This window comes from Lissotriton helveticus, chromosome 8, assembly GCF_964261635.1.
Source record: "Lissotriton helveticus chromosome 8, aLisHel1.1, whole genome shotgun sequence".
NCBI lineage: Eukaryota > Metazoa > Chordata > Amphibia > Caudata > Salamandridae > Lissotriton > Lissotriton helveticus.
The window spans coordinates 1,133,706,143-1,133,730,991 of NC_136069.1; the positions used below are offsets into that span (position 1 = coordinate 1,133,706,143).

Consider the following 24,849-nt stretch of genomic DNA (forward strand, 5'->3'; position numbering starts at 1 on the left):
CGTTTGTGGTCTTGTGTTAAATCTATATAAAAGATAATTATTTTTAATATATAAAAAATAATTATTTTTAATAAACAACTTGTGTGGTGTCCATCTGTAGTGTTGTCACTTGGTTACTGTATGTGTTCACAAATGCTTTACACACTGCCTCTGAGATAAGCCTGTCTGCTCGTGCCACGCTACCAAGGGGGTGAGTAGGGGTTATTTTTGGAGTGTACCCCCTTACCCTGACTAGATGCAAGGGTCCCTGTTTGTCAGAGGTACCTACCTATGCCAACTAGAGACCCCCAAATCTAACATCCAGCATTTCCATTTCAAAGCTTTGGGGAGAAAGAGAGCTAGTGTCGGATGAGCTTGCTGACTGCCATCCATCATCTTTATGGAAATGCTGCTCATGTGGTCAACGGTGTGATGGATCAGGGGCTCTACTGTGGAGCCGTGCCAGGAGCAGACATCTCCTGCTGCTGCTGCCGACACACCCTCCCCTTCATCGAGCCAGTGAGCAACACAAGTTTGTTATTGGTTATTTTCACTCAGAATTTGAACAGCGAAAGCACTTAATCTCCCCGCGCCTACCAAAGATTAAAAAAAAAATGAATGTGTCCTTTTGTAACGTAACCGGTGCACATGTAAGCGCTCCAACACCTTCGGGTCGAGTTTGCGCTATATAAATCAGCAAAAAAAAAGCTTGGATGACGGAGCAGGGAGAGAGAGTGACACAGTCACAGAACCGCCCGCTGGTCACCAAAGAAAGGTATGTGTACAAATACACTCAATATTGAACATTTCTTTGACTTTCAAAGTTTCCGGTTTCACGTGTACACATATTCTATTTGCAGTTTTTAAGTATTTACTATGCACATATTGCCATTGTTAGCAACGCTGAAATAAAATATGTCCTCATTTATCATGTAGAAATATACACTATTGTATAGGAACTGCACAGTCACCAGTTCTGCTCCTTGTTTAACATGTATGTGCTGGGACAGTGGTGGATTGTTTCTGGCGAGTAAAAGGGGACAGGCGACTAGAATGTCTCAAAGGAAATGTGTCCTCCACTTCCATGTGTCATAGTCCTTATGCTGCACTTCTGGGCGGAGTCCTCAAGCTTATTTGGACCCGCTGTGGGGTAAGCAACTGCACAGCTGTCAGCCCTCTTCTGTAGCTACTATTCTGGTGGCACCTCATGTCCTTGATCTCAGGTCAGGACAGTGGCACTACCCATCCGTGTGCTACAGCTGCAAACTACAAAAGGGACTAGGAGGCAGATCCAGGGCATGCCACTCCACCATCCTTCGAACCACTCCACCATCCTTAGGGCCTACTTCACGATCCTTACACCCACTCCACCATCCTTAGAACCAGTCCACCATCCTTAGAACCACTCCACCATCCTTAGGGCCACTCCACCGTCTTAGGGCCACTCCACCGTCTTAGGGCCACTCATTCATCCGTAAGGCCACTCCATCATCCCTAGGGCACTCCATCATCCTTAGACCCACTCCACCATCCTTAGGGCCACTCCACCATTCTTACAATGCCAATAGCTCAAACTCTCACAACTGCAAGACCTATTGCATTGCAAATGCTTGTTAAAAAGGGCAACCGAGATTGCACCCACTGTTATATACCAATTTCACTGCTGGACTCTGTGGTTAAGGTGGTGGGTCGAGTTCTTCTCAGCAAGTTGACTAGTTGGACAGAGAAACACGATATTCTATTGGACGTCCAGTGTGGGTTTCATCCCGGGAGGTCAGCCGTAGCCAAGTGCCTTCGTTTATTTATGATTTTTAATAAATATATAGTCACCCGCTCCGGTTCTATCTATCTCGTCTTCGTGGATCTGTCATCTGCGTTTGTTCTCGTGAATAGAGCTAAACTCTGGCAGACCATGTTGGCTATCTGGGTGGATGAAAATATTGTTTATTTTCTGGAAGACCTCCACCAAGCAACAAAGCCTCAGGTCAGATTCTCTCAAGATCTATGGGTTTCCCGCCACTTTTCAATAAAAAGAGGAGTACTTCAAGGATGTACTTTAGCCCCCTTTCTGTTTAATTTGTACATTAATAATTTGGAAAAAGTTTTAATGAAGACAATGGTAGATTACCCCCAGGTAGGTTGGCGTGAGCTGCCTGTTTTATTATATGCGGATGATGCTGTCCTCGTGTCTAGGACCGCTAGAGGGTTACAAACATTGCTTAGTTAATTTCCCTCTTTTATGGTGGATTTGGACTTGTCAATAAATTATTCCAAATCCTATGTGATGCAGGTGGGACGCCATCCTAAAAAGCCCTATCAATTCATGGTTGGATCATTCAGGGTCCCCGTCAGATGCCTTTTCGTACTTGGGGGTCTTAATAGATGAGATAATTAAATGGGGTCCACTAAAACAGAGAATGAGAGGAGACCTAGTCTGCGCTAACACAGCCGTTTGTCATTTTGCTTCCAAATTGGGTAGGAGACCGATTGCGGCACTTTTACAGATATAACAGGCTAAATGTGTCGCTAAAGCCTCCTATGGTAGCGAAATATTGGGTCATGTCACTATGGACGAGTTACAAGTGGCAGAGAATACCTTTTTGAAACGTCTGTTAGATGTGACCCGAGGAATGTCTAATATGGTAGTACATGAAGAATTGGAGGCGCCCTATCTCTCTGACTTATTGTCCCTTCACCCCCGAACATTTTGGTTGAAAATCTTGCTGAATGAAGGATCATCCTTGAGTCAATTGATCCTGAAGGAGTGTATGGCTCTGGATTACGCCCATCACATTCCTTGGCTTAGATACATAAAGAGAAGCTTTGAAAGATCAGGAAGAGTTGAATTATTCACAAATCCAGAAGCAGTGACTAAGAAGGATCCGGGGTGGGCTAGGGAGTCTTTCTGTAGTTTGAGGAGATTAGAGAGGGAAGACTTGGAACTAAGGAAACCCAGTGTCAGTAAGTTTCTAATCTGGAAAACAACGCAATCGATAGAGCCATATCTCCTGGGGCCTTTTAGGACCTATGAATGTTTTTACTGTCTAGGTTCCACTTGGATCTTTTATACCTCCTGGTTGCCCAGCCGCGGGGTGTAGCAGAGGCCAGCTCTTAGACCCCTGTGGCTGCGACAGTGACATGGACATGCTTAATTTTTTTATATTTTGTAAGCATTATCAAATGTTTATTATCCCTATTTTTAAGAGGGTAGGGTTTAAACAGGTGCAACCAGCCCTTATTTATCTACAACTACTGCATGAATATTCTATTTTATTTGTTCCTATCTTCTTGAAATCAGCAGTGTAGCTTAGAGCCTGTTGGGACTAATTATTAGTGGCTTCAAAGGCATAGTTCTACACTAGTTACTTTTATGACACTTATAGTTAAGATAAGGTCTCTGGGTTCTTTCTCCTTTCTGCCTTTGTACTTACAATGACTTTTTGTATCTGCACTTTATAATACATTTTATGCATTGTATGAGATTCTTAGGGAAGATTTAAATGGAAACCAAAATAAAGTATGTTTGATTGATTAATTGATAGTCCAGAGATCCAACATAACAGGGTACTCCCCATTCAGACAATACTTTTATCTAACAAACCCGCATTTCACCATTGGCTCAATATCCCTATCTGCACCCAAAATGGGTGCTATTAATTGACTTGTGCGTATTTGTCTTTTTGTACTTCTGTGTATTAGCTGGTACCAGGGCACACATCACTTGACCAGCCCGCACCCATTGGTCTCCACCAGTGTTATCTAAAATAGACTGTTCAGCGGTGTGCCACTATCCGCTAAGTAATAATGGCTCAAATTATAGATTTTTTAAATTGCGAAGCACGTTTTTTTCTAGTTACTCCATACCTTTCTTCTGTGACTGCATCTTAATCTGGGGTTTTATAAACCTTCACCAAGTCAGTGATAGAATATATTTGCTAAGAATAATGGGGCTGATTAACAGCATCATGAATGAGTACGGGACGCTGTGCTACATGTGAAATTTCATATGCCTTTGTCAATCGGTCCTGAAATATCCAACTCCTTTATTAGTAAAAATGCAAAAAGGGCACAGTCTTTTCTGTTTGCACTAATTGTAAATAAATATACACTGAATAGTCCCATTTTATTCTCATGTAAGATCTTTTTTTTCCAGTTGACATGCTGTGTTCTTGTTCTGTTTGATAAGACTGTATTTCTCCAATGAGTTTAAATAGTAAAGCCCATGAAATGCAGAGATGCCCCATATTCGGACATGTGTGTTAACATACCCTTCCCCTCCCAGCCCCCCTTGTTGCTTCTTCTCCCAACTCACCTTGTCCATGTTGCTTCTTCACCTCCCACCCCTTGTCCATGTTGCTTCTTCACCTCCCACCACCCCTTGTCCGTGTTGCTACTTCACCTACTACCCAACCCCCATTGTCTGTGTTGCTACTTCCTTCTTGCACCCTCTGTCAGTGTTCCTTCTTCCTCCTCAAATCTCCCAGGTCAGTGTTGCTTCTTCCATCTCCCGCTTCCGCGTTGCTTCAACCCCTCCCCTCCCCTCCCACTCCTGCCTTGTCAGTGTTTCTTCTTCCCCTCCCACCCCCTCTTTTCAGTGCTGCTTCTTCCACCCCCCTTGTCCATGTTGCTTCTTCCCTCTCCCACCCCCATTCGTGCTGCTTCTTCCCCCTCACACATCCCCTTCTCCATGTTGCTTCCTCCCCCTGCAACCCGTCTTGTCCATGTTATTTCCTTAACGTTGTCCGTGATTGCCACCTACCACCCACCATAAGAACAAAAAACGCTATGACTCAGCCAGCGCTGGCCCTCTGTCATAGTGCCTTTGTTGTCCCACTGCCCTTACCCTCCCACCTGTTGTCTGTGTTGCCCATCCACACCCACCATAAGAAAAAGAAGCATTGGCAATATCATTAGGTTTCGCCTATTCAAGAGCTATTGGCTTTGCCAATGTCTTTTAGCCATGTTGTACAGCCTGGTAGAGAAGAGTGGAGTGTCTTAGAGCATAATTCCATCTAAACTGCGTTCCGGAGTGGGTTCACACTGCTAGGTTTCCGTCTGCGAGTGAAGTACAGTCAGCGCTCACTATAAAGGACGCCACTACATTAATTAAATGCTTGATTTGAGCCTTTGAAGTGCTGCTGATGGTGATGAAGCTGCGCTGCTAAATGCATTTTTAAAGATGTGTGTTTGTCTTTTTAAATTCCAATAGAGGAGGTTTAGACACCCGAAGGACTGTCGGGTAGCAGCAGCAAGAGAGAATCCTAAAAGCTTTCCTCGCAGCCTGAGTCCAGTCTACCATGTCCCTCTGCTCAGCCAGTCTCCGAGAACAACAAGGCGAAATGTGGAGGTTTCGTCCACTGCTCAGTGTCCAAGTTATGAGCAAGTGGGTGAGCAGTTGAATATGGACATGGAGAAGTATGTGAATAAAACAGTGAGGGATTGGACACTCAGTTAGTGAGTGATTGGTATTTGCACACTTGCTAATGGATAGAAGGTGTGCAAATTAGTGAGTGAACACGCAAGTAAAAAATCAGTGAAAGGGTGAGCAGCAAATAAATGAGTGAAAAAGCAAATGAAAGAGTGTGAATGTCAGTAAGTGACTGAACAATTATGCAAGTGATTGGGGTGCGTGAAGGAGTGACCAAATGAGTAAGTGACTGAGCACATGATATTGGCTTGATGAGTTTGAGTTTACAAGTGAGTAAATAAGCAAGTAAGTTAGTGAAGCATAAAGTACTGACTTATTCATAGCCTAAACCAATCTGTAACTAAGGAGTCACATCACTTGGTTGCGCACACAAGAAAAGTGTTCACTCAAACATTCTGTTGAAGCACATGAGGAGGAATAATTAGCAGGAACATTATCGTAGAGTGGAGCTGTGTGGGGTGGGTGGAGGGGTGTAGAGTTGGTTGGTGTAGGGTAGACTGAAGTGGCATAGAATAGAATGTTGTAGAGTGGCATGGCATAGAATGGTGAAGAGTAGCGTGTCATACATAGAGTGGAGTAGATTGGCTTAGAGCGGCATGGAGTGGGGTAGAGTGGTATGAGTGGCACTATGTGGAGTGGCATAGACTGGAGTGGAGTAAAGTGGTGCAGAGTGGCATACAGTGCAGTGGCGTAGAGTGGTGCAGAGTAGACTAGATTGGCACATAGAGTGCAGGAGCGCACAGTGCATGGACGTTGAGTGCAGTGGCCTAGAGGATTGCAGTCGGAGGCCTATGTCGGAGCCTCAGTTTAACCTTTACGGGGTCCTTAATCTCTGAAGAGAAGGCACTCATGATTTCTTTTCAATGTTTCACATAGGTGTGAGCCCTGTATTTTGGACAAAGTAGAAAAATGCAGCTGACACCATATTTTACATGGTAAATGATAATTGGTGGACAAGAAATCATGTTGCACCATTCTTCATTTAGAAGGCACACAGTCACAGTCACAATTTACAGTACTAGGATATGCGTTTTCTGTGCCACAAAGACAGACCTATTTGCTGTCATAGATGAGCTGATTTGCTTACATTGTGGAGGAGGAGAGGGGAGTGTCAGGAAAAAGTAGCAACATTGAAGGGGGTGGGTGGGAGAGAATAGAAGCTGGATGAATGGGGATCTGTGAGACGGAATGAAAACCTATGGTGAGCTTGAACAAACCCCCCCCCCCCCAAAAAAAAAAAGAATAGCTCAAAAAATGAAGAGTGGAAGAACATTAGTACTTGGTCCATGCTCCAGGGGAGGTCCAAACATGACACAGGCATGCCAAGACAAACAGAAATGAAGTAAATCACAGCAATGCTGAAGCTAACAAATGGTAAGCTATGGGTGAGCTGCAGCCCACAGTATGCAAACAAAATGTCTTGCAGAGATCGCACATACACTGTCTAGGTGAAATATAAAATGCACAGTGGCACAGCCTGCACTGGGCGCATCATAACGCTTTTTTAACCATTCTGCACAGCCACGCTGCTCTAGAACATGGCTAAAAGACATTGGTAAAGCCAGTAGCTCTTGCATAGGCAAGACCTATTGGCGTTGTCAGTGCCTATTTAAAATCATCAGTGCTCTGCATGCTGGGACTTTTAGTACATTGAGCATAATATCCCTGGTCCCGTAATCCATTGTGCTGTTGATGTCAAAACCGAGGTTGACTGTGACCTTAATTACAATTAACCAGTTGGCTTTTATGAAGCAATGGCATGCTGTACAATAGTTTAATCAAATTTGCCCTAGGGCTACATTTTACAGAGTTAGGGGGAAATCCGTGTTTGATTTAGCCTGAATGCTATGATCTAACCTTATACTATTTTAAAGCTCACATTTCATTGGTCACAATTTAACAGCCCTCTCTTTAATTGTTCAGACCTTTATACTTTGTTAAAAACCTGAGGAACTTCATGTATAATTCAAATAAACGTCTAATCTCAAATACTTTTCAGTCTTATCGATGTACCCTTTTTCCAATTTTCCCTTAGGTTCTCTTTATGGAATTTTGCAGTTTTTCTCCAGTACCTTGGTGGTAAGTTCTTGTATATTTATCAGTGATTTGAGTTATGCTTTGTCTTTAAATGAATGGGATACTAGGTGAATTGAGACTAATGAGGACTTCTAAAGACATCTGTAAGCAGACAGCTATGTCTTAAATTTTCAATGTAGGCGACCATTGATTGAGTTGACGTTACCTCAGTTATTTACTGCTGGCTGAAGAAAAGTTCAGCTCTCATTGGCAGCTGAATACATGCGCATTGATTAAGCCTTGTACAGATCAGGGCCGGACTGGCAGTAGCGGGCACCGGGTGTTTCACTTGTGGACCGCCAGGGTGTGGGCGGGTCATAGACCCCTGGGGGGCTGTTTTTGTTACCAGGGGCCAGTTTTTGCAGCATAGCTGCAATATCAGCCCCCAGCAACAAAAGGGCAGAAAAGCTTTCAGCTAGCATCCTCCATCCCTCAACCCCCTCCCCGGGGTCAGCCGAGCTCTTTGCCAGGGCCGGTTTTGGTTCCCAGTCCGGCGCTGGTACAGATACATCCTAGCTGTCAAGTATCAAGTCTGCTTATATGGGACATTTTCGGATTTGCAAGTTTTCTTACATGTGACGTTTCTATGTCTTATGTCTGACAGTTTGCATAACAATTTATCACTAGCTGTAATTTTTTTTTACTTTGCCAGCTTCTTAATTAATTAAGCTGGGAGAATGAAAAAGCATTGGCAAAGCCATTAGGTCTGGCCTGGGCTAAGGGTGAAAACAGATATGCATAAATGCACACAGACTGTTAGTAGCTAGGATCTGTGCCTCCTCTATTCTTTTGTGCCCTGCATGACAGCAGCACCACAAACCTGTTGAACTGATAAACGTGAACGTATAAATAATCCCTGCGTTGTGTTAACACATTAGATCCAGTAATCTATTGAATTTGCCCATCTCTGGCTGATATGTTTCACCCATACATATATTATCTACAGCCAAACATGAAATGACCATGGCGGCTTGTTGTGGTGTTTTTGTTTATAATCATTCTTGTTAATAAAATTCACGAGGTGGCACAATTCCACTGCAGCATGTTTGCTCCACAAATATATTAGTTGAAACCAAGCATTCAATTCCTATCTCTCTACATTGTAATCGCGAATGCAGTGACATTTGTTGTGGACAAATCAATGGTACAACCCTCTGGTGAGACAGATTTTCAGCTCAAATTATTTCTCTGTAAATAATTTGGCTGCATCCATGCACAATAATACAGAGATGGCTTGTTGTTTCCATATAGAAAATGCCTTCACTATGGAGTTTTGCTTACATAATTTTTTGGGCCTTTCAACAGTGGTATAACATACACCAAACATACAGCTGGACATGAAAAGCATGAACAGCTTGTTATTGGATACATTTAGAATCTAGCAATGAAGCTTTCTGTTTGAAAACTTTAAAATTACATACATTGAAAACACAGCTTCAGCGAGGCATCGGAGAACTAATGAGAACCCTTGCCTGTGGCTTCTACCCTTTGCTGTATACACACAAGGGTGGGGTGGGAGGGGGGGGGGGCAGAAGAGATTCAGAGACCTACGAGGGCGGACTCCCCAATATTATCATCAGTCGCAAAAGGGCCCTCGGACCTATCAAAGGAGTGAGAGAGAAAGAAAGAGTCTGGCCAAATGGAGAGGGGAATTTCCCTTTAAAGGACGGTTTTCCTCACCCACCAGAGGTGGCATGCTTCATCATCGGGAATCCTCCTCGCACCATGAAGCCTAGTCATGGTGCGGGCTATGACCTCCTCGCTGCGAGGGAGGAGCTCAGGGATGTTTTAGTTTTCAGAGGGGTTATTACCAAAACCCAATGTGAGATAGCAAGGTGTAGTGAGGGGTGTAGTGCTAGTGGTGGAGTGGGTTAAAACTAGCTTCATGGTTTACTACATTGCTTTATTCTGGCTGCCTTGTGCTAGGATTAAAAACAACAAGAGGAAGTATGTATGGCTAGAACCATTAGATCAAATCATTCTGAATGTATCACTAGCACTTCCCCCCTTACTACACCTTGCTATCTCACAATGTTCGGACCTGGAACCTTTATAGCAGCATGTGCATTTTTATTGAGACAACTAATGTGGGGCTTTTATCAATTATATTTTGCAGTTTGAAATCGAACTCCTCCTGTGTCATACCGTTTTGCAGTTTACAAGAACTACTGTAATGGTTACACTATTCTTGGGGCTGAACGGAAAAATGTAGTTGTGTGGCACTGCAGTAGAGCATTAACACGGGACTGTCCCAAACAATTTGTTGTTATTGGATTTATCCACAGCCATCAAGTCCTCCGACATAGAAATCTCTCATTCTCTTTTAACCCTTATGAGCGTACCTTTATATATTTGCTTTATATATATATATATATGCTTTACAAGAGAGTAGGGTATCTGCTCTATTTTTAGAGTATGAATTCGCATTCTCTTCACTTTCCTAGAAGTCTTGTTATACCAAGTGATTATAGCTTTTTTTTGCCTTTTGATTGCATTGGAAGAATAAATATCTAATGTTATTCAGAAGATTTGTGCTGTTCCATTATCCTAGATTGACTCCCTTCTGCATACAGGGCAGGGCCTCCTACCAATACTTGGATATTTAACAGAATCCCAGGATTTCTTTGAACACATCTCCATCTTATATTCTTTCTATTGTTGGGGCATCAGAATTCTGGACAATTGAAAGAGGGAACCTTTACTCAAGGAATCAGCATTCCACTGATTGTCATTACAAGTGTGTTGTGATCACTGTCCTTACGGTCTATAAATTACCATATCATCCTGCATATCCCATAGGGCCAAGGCTACTAAAATATAACTAATGTGTGTCATGCAGGGCTCGACAAATCCACTCGCCCGCTCGCATTTGCGAGGGAGAATTGATGAGGACAAGCTATTTTTAGGTCCTACTCGCCCTTTCTGGCGAGTAGGAAGACAAACTAACTTTTGTCCTCTGTCTTTTAAAACGGAGCAAAAGTGACACGATAAGATTTAAAGGCATTTTTATTGCTCACAAAGGGAATGAGCAATAAAGATGCCTTTAAATCTTGTTAACTTGTCACTTTTGCTCCGTTTTCAGAGACGGAAGTCAAGTAGGTTGCAGTTGGGTCGAGGGGATTTTCCAAGGTACTAGACCTGCAGGACTAGTACCATTTTTCGGATTTTTCGAGCCCTGGTGTCATGGCCTGGTCCATTGTATGTTCATTTACCCAGGCTGTCTGGCTTGCACCTACCATTAAATGCTCTTAGATCCCAAGTTAGTGTTATTGCCACCATATGAATGGCCTTTGTGACCATTTACCAGCCGGCAGGTCCAGAGCTAAAATTTAGTTATGAAGTCTTTAAGATGTGGGCCCTTGGACATTTGAGTGCAACTGCCATAATATCATAATATCATTTACTTATCGTTACTTAAAACCAAAACAACAAAGAAAGACAACAGAACAACATGTGTTATGAAATATTCAAAATCAAGCCAAAAGTACAGACAAATCATCAAGCGACACTGGGAAATCCTAAGACTAGAACCAGACTTTAAAAACAACCTTTCAGAAGAACCATTGTTTGTATATACTAGATCTAAGAACATAGGTGAAATATTAAAAACTCACACAAAGGAAGACACCACGAAATACATGGGAACAAAACCATGCTGGAATTGCAGCAATTGTCACAATATCATCACTGGTAGTGTAATTACCCATCCGATGAAAGGACAGAAAATATACTTGAAAGTCAATGCTACATGCGTCACTTCTAACATTATATACTTATTAAAATGCCCTTGTGGTAAGGCATACGTTGGACAATCTGAACGAAAACTAAAAACAAGACTATATGAACATAAAAGTAACATAAGAACCAAGATGTTGAAATCAACTATCGCTTCTCATTTTGTGGAAGCCAGTCATCAGATAAGCCAACTCAGAGCCTGTATTTTGGAAGTGATCACACGAACAGAAGGAAGGGATAACAAAAAGACATTGTTGCAGCGAGAAAATTATTGGATTTTTCATATAAATACTTTAAAACCATACGGATGGAATGAAAGGGTGGAATTTATGTGTTACTTGTGAAATACCAAGGTTTTCTACACACTGTTATAAGCTCATATATATCAGCACAAAATATTATCAGAGCGAAATAACTTTAAATTCCGCTTCTTAGCAATGTAACTTGTGGTATAAAATGTCAATAGTGAGCAGAGGTATTTACGTTACTTGTATTTACAATGAAAAAATGCAATATGTTCCATATAAACAAATAGCGAAACACACATTAAGGATACCATGCTTTTATACTCTAGTAATGTAACCTGTGTCATATAGTGTTAGGAATCATCATAGATATACACTTTATTGATATTCACGGTGGTTAACATAAGGGAGCAAGATTGCAACAAGCTTTATTAGAACACACGGCGCAACACACATTAAGGACTCTGTGCCTTTAAAACTCGAACGTATGAGGCGTGCAGGAAATATACGTCACACACCAACAGCAGTCGATAATTCACTCTCTGCAAGCCACACACGCGTAACGCCGGTGAACAGAGGAGAGATGCACATCTGAGCAACCGGTAAGTGCCGTAAAACATAACAGGGCGATTGTTAGCCAGTAATAGTTTGGTATTAGAACTAACACAATATCAAGCGCACAGCGAATCGACACAGTGATTATTAATGAATCACGACTTAAAGCAATGGCACCATAATGGTCACTAACTCACAAACCCAGTGTGTTAGATACATAAAACATTAAGATGATTTTGAAACTAGACATAGACACATGCGAACAGCTGTTAACATTGCACATACTCCGATATGCAAAGAGAGAAAGTAATGGTGTTCACGAATACTAAACCCACATTGGTAATGGTGGCGGCACATTCAGTAGGAGGTTTCCTGCAACTAAAACAAGTATTTTTCATTTAGACATCCCCTGATGAAGGCATAAAAAAGCCGAAATGCATTGGGAATAACCAATATATCTTGAGAAAGTATCCAGACCGATTATGATTTAAACGGTTGCGCAAATATGGAAATGGCAACATGATGAATTAATGTTTGTGAAGAAAAATATCACTATTGAAGAGTAAAATAAAGGAAGAAATGAAAGTTATATAAAGATTGATTTTCGTCACTTGAGCAGATCATTTAGCAAACAATCCTGTGCACTGCAAGACTTCCCAGGATAACTTGGAACTGCAACTTCAAGTACATAATATCATTAGAATCATATTGATAACTTTAATTCTACAGTTGAGGGTTACTTTGACCCAGATTGCTAGCCCCCTTGAAGGGCGTTCCTTCTCTGAGTGGAGTGCTGTTTTCTAGAAGCATGTAAACCCAATGTCATAAATGATCAGTAGACCCCATTTTTCCTGGAGGAGACATAAGTCACATCCTTCTATAAAGGATCCTCATTATTGATCCATTAGCTTGGATCCTAATCCAGCAACATTCCATGAGAGAAGTTTCATAGATGTATATTTTGCCATTTGGATGTCTCTGTGCTCTGTCTGTGGTAAAGTATTATCATGTTTATATTCCCTGTATCTTGGTATGTTTTCTAGCAGCAAATTTAGGTTTCTACAGCCTTCTGCATTGATCTCTTCTATGAATAAGCTGCTAGTAGTAACCATAAAATAAATTGATTAGTTAACCCCAGTCCAATGGGAGACTTTTTATAATTTGGCAAGCTTCTAGGAAATCCTCCTTCCTTCCAGTTCCTGTGCCCTTACTACAAAAATAGTCTAGTCCTGTTGATTGAGAAAACCCAGGGCTGGTGCCAGGTTGGCTACACATGAGGGTGATACAATCAACAGTGAGCCCACTGTTGACGGAGCACGTTGGAGCCGTGAGACTCTCCTCCAGCCTAGGTACTTGATTCATACGTACCTTGCTGATGACAAGCAGGCCATGGAACTCAACTAACCACTCACCTACAGGTGCAGCGTCTGAGGCGACTTGGAGCCCAGAGCTGCCCATTGATTGTATCACCCTCCTGTGTAGCCAACCTGGCACCAGCCCTAGGTTGCCCACACCCCGTCCTGAGGAAGACTCGCCGCTGAGGTTACATACTCCCTCACAGCATTAGTCGAGTCGAAATGTCGACGCCTTCCAACACTGAGACCTGTACCTCTCTCCCCACTCCTACCACAGAAGATGCATTGAGTGCATGTTGTAAAATTTACAGATTGCATGTAAATGACTAATTGTACATTGGACAGGTCTCCTTGACTGGACTGTATTACCAGTCTTCTTGAAATATTGAAATAGTTACCTTTGCCTAGATTATTTGACTCACACTTTCATCACCTACCACCACCACTACCCTCCCCTTCTTTTTTCCTGCGCGCAACCTGTATTTTTCAAATCACGCTTTCCAAATGTGTAAATAAATGATTTGTGAATGTTTTGAAATCCAATTGGCGCATTATCCTTCTTGGTTACAGAGAAATATGTGCACTCTTGAAACTTATGTTGAATGCGTATGTTTTGGTAATGGATATTGATTATCGGTATTGTAGTGGATTCACACACTACAGACTGGGGATTGCAAATTAATATATTGCTTGAAGAATTGGTCACGAACCATTGTTATATTCCCATATTGCACCCTGGTACGGTTGACTTAATGGGTTACCCCGTTATTGATAACGTACCTCATTCTTTAGCCCTTTAATCTGTTCTAATAGTTCTCCAAGCAGGGTGTTTATTTGGAGCCCCTGAGTATCTTCCCCAATCCTAGCCAATGACTCCATCACCATTGCTGGTTCATCTTCAGATAAAGGGGCAAATCTGTTTGTGCGTATGATAGTGTTGTGTTGTTTCTAGGACCAGGCCCATCCCCCAACCTTCCCCCCCCCCCCCCCCCCGGACCTGTGCATTTTGGATGACCTAAACCAAGAGCTTGGTGGGCAGACAGACTCTGGACACCCGCACAGGATGAGTCAGCTCTTAGGCCAGCTAGCTCTACAGTACCACTACCCCCCTGTATTCTACAGAGGTATAGGTAGTTTTTGGCAAAGACTGATCATCACAACCCTGATTCGTCAGGTCTCCTGGAAAACAATACAGTATCTTTCACCCAGTCACTCGTTCTTACTTTTCTCAGAATAGACATAGAATGACGATTAGACCGGTTTCGATAATTATTTATTAGTCAAGCGTCAGTCTAGTATAAAAATATTTGCTGCAACAATCAAATGACAGGAGCAGACACATGTGATCGCTAGTACCAATATTGTAAAAAGTAGATCCATTTCTACAATAGTGCTAATAAGAGGAGTAAAAGCAGATTATATAAAACAATAGCATTGGTGTATTCTTATGATACGTAGCCTACCTAAATGTACCTAGCATAGATATGTAGGTGAAGCCTGTATATGTAAGTGCCAGGATATATCCTAATGGAGCCAAGAATCCCCTGGGGAAATGCTAACCCCTCACCTGATGGTTCTGAATGAAGGACCCCAACTCTGTGTCGAGCATGACACCCTGCAAGGGATGTCATGTCTCTGCTTGTGGAAGGATCAGCCTGCAATGCCTCTGTCCAGCATGGAAAGAATTCTCCTCTCTCTGTAAGGGGAGTGAGGGTCTTTTATACTAAAGTGGTCACTCCAAGGTTTCTTCTAGAATCGATATGTTTTGAAAACATTCGCTAATCCTCTGCTAACCCTTTTCTAAACAAATTATCATGCATAGGTGGCTGTTTGGGCATGGATGAAAAAAGTGCTGCCCCTTATTCAGAATAAATCTGCTGTGCCTGGGACATGTATTTGTAGGTCAACAAGGTCAACAAGGTCAGCTAGGTAATGATAGTCAAAGCTAACAAATGCATAACGATCATCTATTTTAAAACATACTGAAAGCACTTGAACAGTCTTTAAAAATGTCCCAAAAAAGCAATGTCTTTAGTAAAAACATTCTTCCCTAAAAAAGTGTTACATTTTTGTTTTTTAAATCCTTTATATGGTTGAATATATTGTCATTGTTTTTCTCAGCACCTTGAAAGCCACTATGTTCAGATAGAGCAGAGAAGAATAAAACAAAGTCAGTGCAACCTTCAATTTGGTACATGTTTAAAAAGTTGCCAAATGGTTCCCAGCACAGGAGAGGCCAGATTGTTTAAGAATCCTGAACTGAAGACTCAACATCATTGAACATGGAATCTGCAGGAGGCAGTCCCTCCAGTACTGCCAGTATGATATCCAGTGAGCAGAGGTGGTCATCTCTAGTTCCCACGGCAGTCATCGGGGAAGAATTAGGTGCCTGTGAACCTGAGACTGATGCCTGCACATCCGTGGTGGAGCCGATCTCCGTTTCAGCAGGAGCTGAAGCGTCCCGTAGTGGCTCCAGGAACGCAACCATCAACATGGGAATACGCTGTGGACAACTGTGCACATGGGCCCGCAAAGGTGCCAGGAACATTTCTATGTGCGGCGGCGCAACCGATGGGAAGGTCAGACAGAGGTCCAACACGCGTCCGAATCTGCAAAAGAGGCAGCGGAATACTGGCAGGATGCAGTTAAGGCAGGCCGGTCTGAAAGATAGGAACCAATGCTTACTCTGCTCTCGTAGCAGAGGTATACCCACAAAGAACATCAATCGCTCACGACAACGTCCCTCCAGCAGTGTTGTCTCCATGTCTCGTGTGAAGCTGAAATCCATTTTGAAGCAATAGAATTAAAACCAGGATGCCCGCCACTGAAAGCTGGACCAAAGGAAGCCCTCCAAAAATGCTTCCAAGTTTGGCGTGTATGAATGATGGAATCACTCCGAAAATGGTTTGAAAGGTGTACTATTCCCCAGCATATCAGACAAGTTAAAAATACGATGGACCATTTCTCCAAAATGGAGCGGGAAGTTCGTACGGACTAGAGCCTACATCTCTGCTGAGGACCTTGCAACCTGGAGATCAAAGATCTCTCGGGCTGAAGTTAAGGCCAACTTTTGCTGAAACAGCATGGCTTTCAGCCTGCTAAGAGAATGAATCCCTATGTTGGAAACATTCAGTGAAGGCCACAGTGGTGCCTCCTTAACTTTGCGAGCTGGGGGAACAATACTTGCTTACAACAAATAATCCTGTAGTTCTCAGTCACTTGATGTCTGGCGTCATTCTACAACAGCCTTGGTCATTCAGCATCAAGTACCTCCCACTCAAAAATTGGATGAATTACAGCAGCTTGGGAACCCTTCAGGTAGCAGGACAAGTTCGCTATTGACACATTACATGCTCCGTGAAGCGATACTTCTTTACACACTAAAGACCCACTTAAGGCCTTTTCGCTGTTTGAACCACAAGAAAACCTCCTTGTCCTTGTCCCTGCACCTATGTGTATGGCGACTCCCAGGTTGCTTGTATGCACTCTTCGCCCAATACTTCATATCTGCCGAATGGGTAATATTTCAGGCAGTATTGGAATTGAAATGTTGTGATAGGCAGTGTGATATAGCCAGGGATTAATCATTACTTAGAATGTGATTCTGCTACAGTAAAAGGTAACTTCTCTAGTTTTTCAATGAGCAGCATGATGTACTTCGCATCTCTGCGTGCCATGGTTATTTGTCTGTCGGTTAGATTGTATGCCGAAAACAGATTTGTGTCTTTAATGTATCACCATGGAATGTGGTCAACACGCAATGATTGAAGCGTCCAGCTCAAAAGCATAATAGTGCACAGCTGCGATTGCCCATGTTGTAGAATAGACGAATCTTGTTCTGTTATGTTGATAGCCGAGGACACAATGTTGCCCAGTGAATAAATACGAGACAAGAGTGTGGTCATGCCATTGTCTACAATGCAAAAAACAGAAGAGGGGCCCTGATATCTACGCAAGGTAAGAGGGGAACAACCCGCCAGGGCGAGATAAATGACAAATAAACATGAAAGGGGGGTTCCCAATGGTAAAGAGGAGGTATTCAAAACTCTCTAAATAAAGAAAAAGAGCCAAAAGCCCACAGAAGACTTAAAGTATATATCAAAATGTTTCTTTTTATTAACATAGAAAGATAATAGTTATTGAAATTTAATATACAGTACATTTCTTTGTCTTAATTTTGTATGAGGTCATCATAAAAAGTACAAACAAGAGATAAAGACACAGCCTAAGGACAACAAGGAGAAATAAAAATTGGCACACAGCTCACCCACTCTTACAATCAACCCAAAAACATACCCATACCAGAACTCACACTCACATTCAAACACGAATCATCCAAGAAAAGCGCTGACGCGCGTTTCGGAACAGTGCCAATACAGGCTTCCTTCATCAGGGCGCAAGGTGCTGATGGGATGGATAAGCGAGGTCTTACAAGATCCAACAACCCAATCCTGGGAAGGAGTCCTAATAACATTCAAAGGCTGTCAAAAATTGTCATACAGAAAGTCTGCAAGCAGGGCCCTTAATAAGTCATGGGTATTCAAGGTGAGAGAAGTTCGCTCTCAGTCTTAACACAGATAGCCGGAAAAAACAAAACTTCAAATCCGGAGGAGCCACAAATAATAGATGAAGACGGTCAAGGCTTAGATATTAGTCCGAAGTCCTGAATGTGCAATCACTCAAAACTAAAAACAAAATGCAGAGAACGATAAGGTGGTAGCTGTACACAGTGGGGTTAAGGATTCGAGACCTGAGAGGCACCAGGGGTCAATGCGAGATCCGGACCATGTTAAATCAGTGTACCGGAAAGGAAAACAGCGTGACTGACGGACTTCGGGAGCTTTTAATTCAGGGCATTGTGTTGCAAATAGGAAGCCTTACACAAAGCAAATGTACAGCCCGATCAGAAATCCAGCCGCAAACGCCCCTCGACTGTGCAGACCGGAAACGCCCGGAAACGGTCTGCACAGTCGAGGGGCGTTTGCGGCTGGATTTCTGATTGGGCTGTACATTTGCTTTGTGTAAGGCTTCCTATTTGCAACACGATGCCCTGAATTAAAAGCTCCCGAAGTCCGTCAGTCACGCTGTTTTCCTTTCCGGTACACTGATTTAACATGGTCTGGATCTCGCATTGACCCCTGGTGCCTCTCAGGTCTCGAATCCTTAACCCCACTGTGTACAGCTACCACCTTATCGTTCTCTGCATTTTGTTTTTAGTTTTGAGTGATTGCACATTCAGGACTTCGGACTAATATCTAAGCCTTGACCGTCTTCATCTATTATTTGTGGCTCCTCCGGATTTGAAGTTTTGTTTTTTCCGGCTATCTGTGTTAAGACTGAGAGCGAACTTCTCTCACCTTGAATACCCATGACTTATTAAGGGCCCTGCTTGCAGACTTTCTGTATGACAATTTTTGACAGCCTTTGAATGTTATTAGGACTCCTTCCCAGGATTGGGTTGTTGGATCTTGTAAGACCTCGCTTATCCATCCCATCAGCACCTTGCGCCCTGATGAAGGAAGCCTGTATTGGCACTGTTCCGAAACGCGCGTCGGCGCTTTTCTTGGATGATTCGTGTTTGAATGTGAGTGTGAGTTCTGGTATGGGTATGTTTTTGGGTTGATTGTAGGAGTGGGTGAGCTGTGTGCCAATTTTTATTTCTCCTTGTTGTCCTTAGGCTGTGTCTTTATCTCTTGTTTGTACTTTTTATGATGACCTCATACAAAATTAAGACAAAGAAATGTACTGTATATTAAATTTCAATAACTGTATTATCTTTCTATGTTAATAAAGAGAAACATTTTGATATATACTTTAGGTCTTCTGTGGGCTTTTGGCTCTTTTTCTTTATTTAGAGAGTTTTGAATACCTCCTCTTTACCATTGGGAACCCCCTTTCATGTTTATTTGTCATGCCATTGTCTACCACAGCTAAGGCATTTTCTAAGTTAATTCTATTGAATTCATGAAGTCTCTCAGCAGCTTCCTGTTGGGAGAATTTCCAGACTTCATTGAAGATGGTATATAACAAGTGTTTCCTATGTGGTTTCTTGGGGCCTAGCAAGAAATCCCTAAGTTCCATGTTGTCTGACAGAAGGGACAAGTGTTGTTTCACCTGTGATAGTGTTGAGGTCTTAAGCAAATCTAGGCACAACTTCCCGGCGCTAAAGGAAATCACTACCCCTGGGTCGTCTGTGTGTACATAGCGTGGGGCGGGTCTATGGATACTAAACCCTTCGGTGGTACTCTTGAATCTTGAGTTACACATATTCGTGTCTAGAGGCCAAACCAACCAACCCTTCCAATCGGGAGATGAATTGTATGTACTTATACCATGTGTCCCCTCACTTGTAAGTGTCTTATTTAAGATACGCTTAATAGATGTGGGTGAGGGGATGCTCTGTGTTCTCAGGTCTTACATTTTAGCAAAGCCATAACAGGTAGTCTGTTGCACTGTTCTGTTCAGGAAAATCATCCCTGAACTTACCACTCTGTTGTCCCTCAAATAGATTTTGTGTCTATGGTGTCTCTCCATTAGTCAAAACCCTTTATAGACAGTTGGGAGATAAAAGGTGCTGAATATATCAGCTTAGTATTAGTCAGCATAATCTTCTTCGTTGTTGCATTAGTCTGTGCAAGATGTAGTAAAACGATCCTGGGTCTGATGTAAAGAAGCCTTAAAAGTCTGCGAATTTCTGAGCGAATGTGGTAGAACTACCCTTTGGTGGTGTCGTACAATGTTCCCATTGATGGTAAGTGTTAGCAGTGCGTGGGACACTTGCTGTATGCAAGAAGTGATGACCATAATGCTGGTAACAGAACATTGTATCATAATCAGTTGAATATTCATACAATTCTGTGTGAGAACATGCAGCAGACTGTTCCAAACCTGAAAGCATAGTATTTTCAGCGGTCTATGGATATCATCAAGGCTGAGGCGGCTAAAGCAATAATGGCCATGGAGCAGGTCAATCCAAGCATTCCATGTTTAAATACAGTCACGGAAACCCACGTTAATTGCTTTTCCGAAATTAGGAACCATTTTTTGAAATCTGTTAAGGGGACCAGTAGGGTAATTACTAAACCAGCAAAGTGGTATAATTCGCAGTGTAGAAAAGCCCATTTGGCTTTAGGCTCCGCAATTAAGAGGAGAGATTTGATGGCTATTCGCACTGCTAGGAAGGTTTACAAGGATAGCATACTTATAGCCAAGAAAATGTGGGACGAGCTCCACTGGAGTGAGCTAAAGGATGCGAGTGAGAAGAAAGACTCCAGGCTTTTTTGGAACATTGTAAAATGGGGCAGGGGCGGAGTTCCTGAACCTACCGATAACAATGTCTCAGAGGAGGACTGGGTCAACTACTTTAAGCCCCAGTACGCTGAAACGCAGGTCAGTAGGGAGATGGCCGGTTTACTTTAAGGACACCTCCTTTAGTAAGAATGAAGTAATGTTGGCCCTCAGCTCAGTGACTAGCGGCAGAGCCCCAGGCTTGGACGGGGTCCCGGCGGATCTCTTCACCAATGACAAAGAGCTGTGGTGTAAATATATTTTTCTTCTTGTTAACGCAGTGGCACAGGGTGCTCCCGTACCGGTATCCTGGCATGGTGCAATTATAATACCTGTATTCAAGAAGGGAGATCGATCCAAACCCCGGAACTATAGACCCATAAGCTTAATTGACACCATCCAAAAGGTGGTGGGGAGGATGGTTGTCAATAAGCTTTTGACTTTGGTGGAGGAGAACAATGCCCTGTCTCCGTTCCAAGCTGGGTTTCGGAAGTGCACTAGTACGATGGACCAGGTATTCCGATTTACCTTACTGCAGTGGAGTACTGTGTTGCTGGGCGAGGGCAGCTTGTACGCGGCTTTTGTCGACTTGCGGACTGCCTTCGACCTGGTGCCAAGGACGAAGCTGTGGTCGGTACTGAGGAACCTGGGTCTACCAGAAGATCTACTGACAATGATAATGCGTTTGCATGAAGCAAATTTTGCCAAGATCCAGTGTGGGGGGGGGGGGGGGGGGCAAGGAGTATTCACCACTGACTTCCCGGTGGAGCTGGGTGTCCAGCAAGGATGCTCAATGGCCCCACACTTTTTTCCTTGTTTATTAACGGTGTAGTGACTCGCATGCTAACTGCTAACGTGGATGCCCTCTCTTTGGCAGGTACTAAGATACCGATTTTAATGTTTGCAGATGATACCCTGATTTTATCCAAGACTCCGAGCGGCCTGCAGCGCGCACTACTTATCTTTGACAACTTTTGTGGGGAGCATGGCTTAGAAGTCAATGTGGCGAAAACTAAGCTAATGGCCTTTAACCCCCATCGAAGATTTAGATCAAAGTTGAGTATGAATGATCACCCTCTAGAGATAGTCAAAGCTTTTATGTATCTGGGTATTTATATAACAGATGATTTTAGATGGTCTCAGCACATAAATATTGCAGTACTAAGGCATAGACAACTAGCCAGTGCTCTTGGCTCGGAGCACAGAAAATCTAGGACTAAACCAATTAGGCCAGCTCTGGAGGTCTACGAGGCGAAGGCCCTCGGCTCTGCATTATATGGAGACGAGTTGTGGGGCTTTGAGAAGCTTGAGCCGCTACAAACATCAGAAAATAAGTTTCTCAGGGCAATTATAGGCTTCCCCAAAAGTACTCCTTTACTCCCACTTAGGTACGATCTGGGTAGAAAGGCTGTAGTAGATCTAGCGAGGCTTCGTCCAGTTCTATACTGGAGGAGGCTCTGGACTACTCCCGAGCTCCTCCACTATGCCGAGGGATTTCAAGCTATAATTAAAGCGGATGTGTTCCATAAAATAGGCTGGCTAAAAGTCCTTAGAACAATGCTGGGTGTTCTTGGTCTCCAACCACTCTGGGATGACCCGGTAGGTGTCCCATTCCCAAGTAAAAAAGCCCTAAAGGAAATTTATTGGGAACACGTGGCTACCCGGAATTGGAGAGTCACCAAAGCTGGTTCTATGACAGAAGGCTTCTTAGAAGCTAAATTGTATCCCAGTTTAGAACTTTATTGGGATACTATAACCTCACCCAGGGACAGGAAGCTCTTTTTCCAAACTAGAGCTGGTGCTCTCCCCCTTAGGTCTTTAACAGGCATGCGGGGGGTTCATCCAATAGCAACTGTCCAGCCTGTGGAGCACATAAGGAAACAATTGGTCATATCCTATTTGTTTGTAAATCCTATGCTGAACCAAGGCACATTTGGTTAACACCAGTGTGCAAAAACCTAGGTACCACTAGAAGTGGTGTAGCCTTAAGAATCATTTGCACTAGCACTTTATTGCCCTTAGTCACAGCTACAGCTAAATATCTTGGATGGGCATGGACAATCAGACAGAGGGCTTTAGGCAGCTGATTGTTTTTATTGTTCTCAGGGATCGTCTGTATTTTAGTTATTTGTATATTTCATGACAATTTTATATATGTATTAATGTTTTCTGAAGGTATTGGTGCTTTTTAGCGATGTTTTATATATATTTGTGATTGTATTTGCTTTCATGAGAAAAAAACTCGGATAAAGCATCTTGACTTGACTTGAATTTCCTCTCATGGTGTCTAATTCTATCTCTTCTCTCTTTCTTTTTCTAGCTCTACGTTTAAGATCTGATACCTTTTTCTTTCTACATTTGCAACATTTATAAATCATGAGAATCATTAATATCACTGCAACTTCAGAAGTAATAGGTATTATTAGGTAGGTAGTAATAGGCCACTTGATGAAGAGATTGCCCTGAGACCCTTGACCTTCTGGCAAAGGCTATGGGTGACCCCAGAGTTGTCTGTATACAGGGCCGAGTTAAATGACCTTTTAGCCATATGCATCAGCGAGAAAATTCCATGGCTTTGCCACATAAGGGACCTTGCCTCTAAGTTAGGCAAGTCGGACCTCTGGAGAACACCCACGACAACATGTATCATGATTTCTAGGTTGGAACTAGTCAAAAGCTGTAGACTAGCCAAATTAACATCTATACAAGAAAGTACCTCATGTGGTCGTTTGCCTGCAGAATTCCTGCTAGTAAAAGATGTATACGGCAAGGAAAACTTCCTGGATTCCATCCAACCCCCATTGGCCAGGAAATTGTATGCACAATTCAGACTAGGGACCCTTCCACTACTAGCATTCCCTAGCAAATGGGTGAAAGACCAAAGGGGTGAATGCCTTGCATGCAACTATAAGGAGGAGTCTGAACTACATGTTATGCTCCTCTGTCCTGCCTATCGGCTGCCGCGTAAGCGCTAGTTACTCCAACTATGCAAGAATTTAGGCTTTGTGTGCTGCACAGAGGCCTACAGAGTTTTAAAGTATGACACCCATCCACCAATTCTTTTCCCCGTATCACCATTTTTAAATTGCATGTGGCGCACCTGGCGGGCCTGTCTAAAGTAGATCCCACGGGGAAGAACAATTGCACTGAATTTGCACAGGTCGAGTATCTGTGTACTAATGCTTGGGGATTTGTACCTCTGTTCTACATTTTTAGCCTTTGTAAACATTTTAGATTACAGCTTATCTTCAGATGGTTGCTTTTATTCCATTTTTAATGGGTTGAAGATAGTTGTATACATAATGTTATATCTCTGCTGTAACTCTTATACACTGTGTGTTTTTTTCTTTGCTCTCTTTTGGGATGAACTCTGTACAAGAGGATGATTGGGAGTTATCCACATTTTTAACTACAAGTGTACATAATCGGTTTCTTGTTCTTGCACTTTTATGGCCCTAGTGGCCGAAATAAAGTTAATAAAATGAAATGAAAATGGTTTTAATATCTTTCCTAATAGGCTACTCCCTAAAGTAGAAAACCAATTTACCACTGAGGAAAAACTCTTACCAAGTTTCTCCCAAGCACCATCAACCTTCAATTCATGAAGTTCTGTAATATTTTTAATATACCCCTCAAGATTTTTATTTTTATCAGGAATATAAGTATAGCATTGTTGTATTTTCAACATGCTACAGACTCCACCCTCTTTTGCCAATAATATATCAAGGGCAAGTCGATTTTGTAAATCCATTGATCTAATCACAACCATTTCAGTATCAATCATCAAGAACCCACCAGCAGTATCTGTTGATAAAAGATCAACCACTATGGCCAATTTTGTAATTTTATGTGGATTCAAAATGACTGCAACTGAAGGCACCAGTGCTCCAACAAATATCCACAATTATTTCAGAATAACTCACTCCGCTCTTATTACGTGTTAGTCCTTGTTTCATTTCATTAACTCTACTAATTAAGTTCAGTCTTTTCCATAAACACATAACGTTTTCCTCTGTCTTGAAAATCTAGAGTCATTGCAGTGTAAGTCTCACCCTTTTTGTAATCACCCTCTCTGAAAGCCCATGGAGGTACACAAAGCTTTTGCTCAGCAGCTCTCTTTTTGAAATTTCATCTTGTATCTTCTACCATGTTCATAAATTCTATTTCTTCATGTTGTAGTTTACAGATT

The 24,849-nt window shown here is 42.5% G+C and overlaps 1 protein-coding gene across 2 annotated transcripts in view; it reads left to right on the forward strand.

The window, feature by feature from the left end:
* SLC67A2 (solute carrier family 67 member 2) overlaps nucleotides 1–24,849 on the forward strand; it is a 247,332-nt gene that overhangs the window by 137,106 nt on the left and 85,377 nt on the right. For both annotated transcript variants that reach the window (XM_078656131.1, XM_078656132.1), the window contains exon 3: nucleotides 7,443–7,486. In XM_078656131.1, the coding sequence (XP_078512257.1) occupies nucleotides 7,443–7,486 (44 nt within the window). The remainder of the gene's footprint in view (nucleotides 1–7,442; nucleotides 7,487–24,849) is intronic.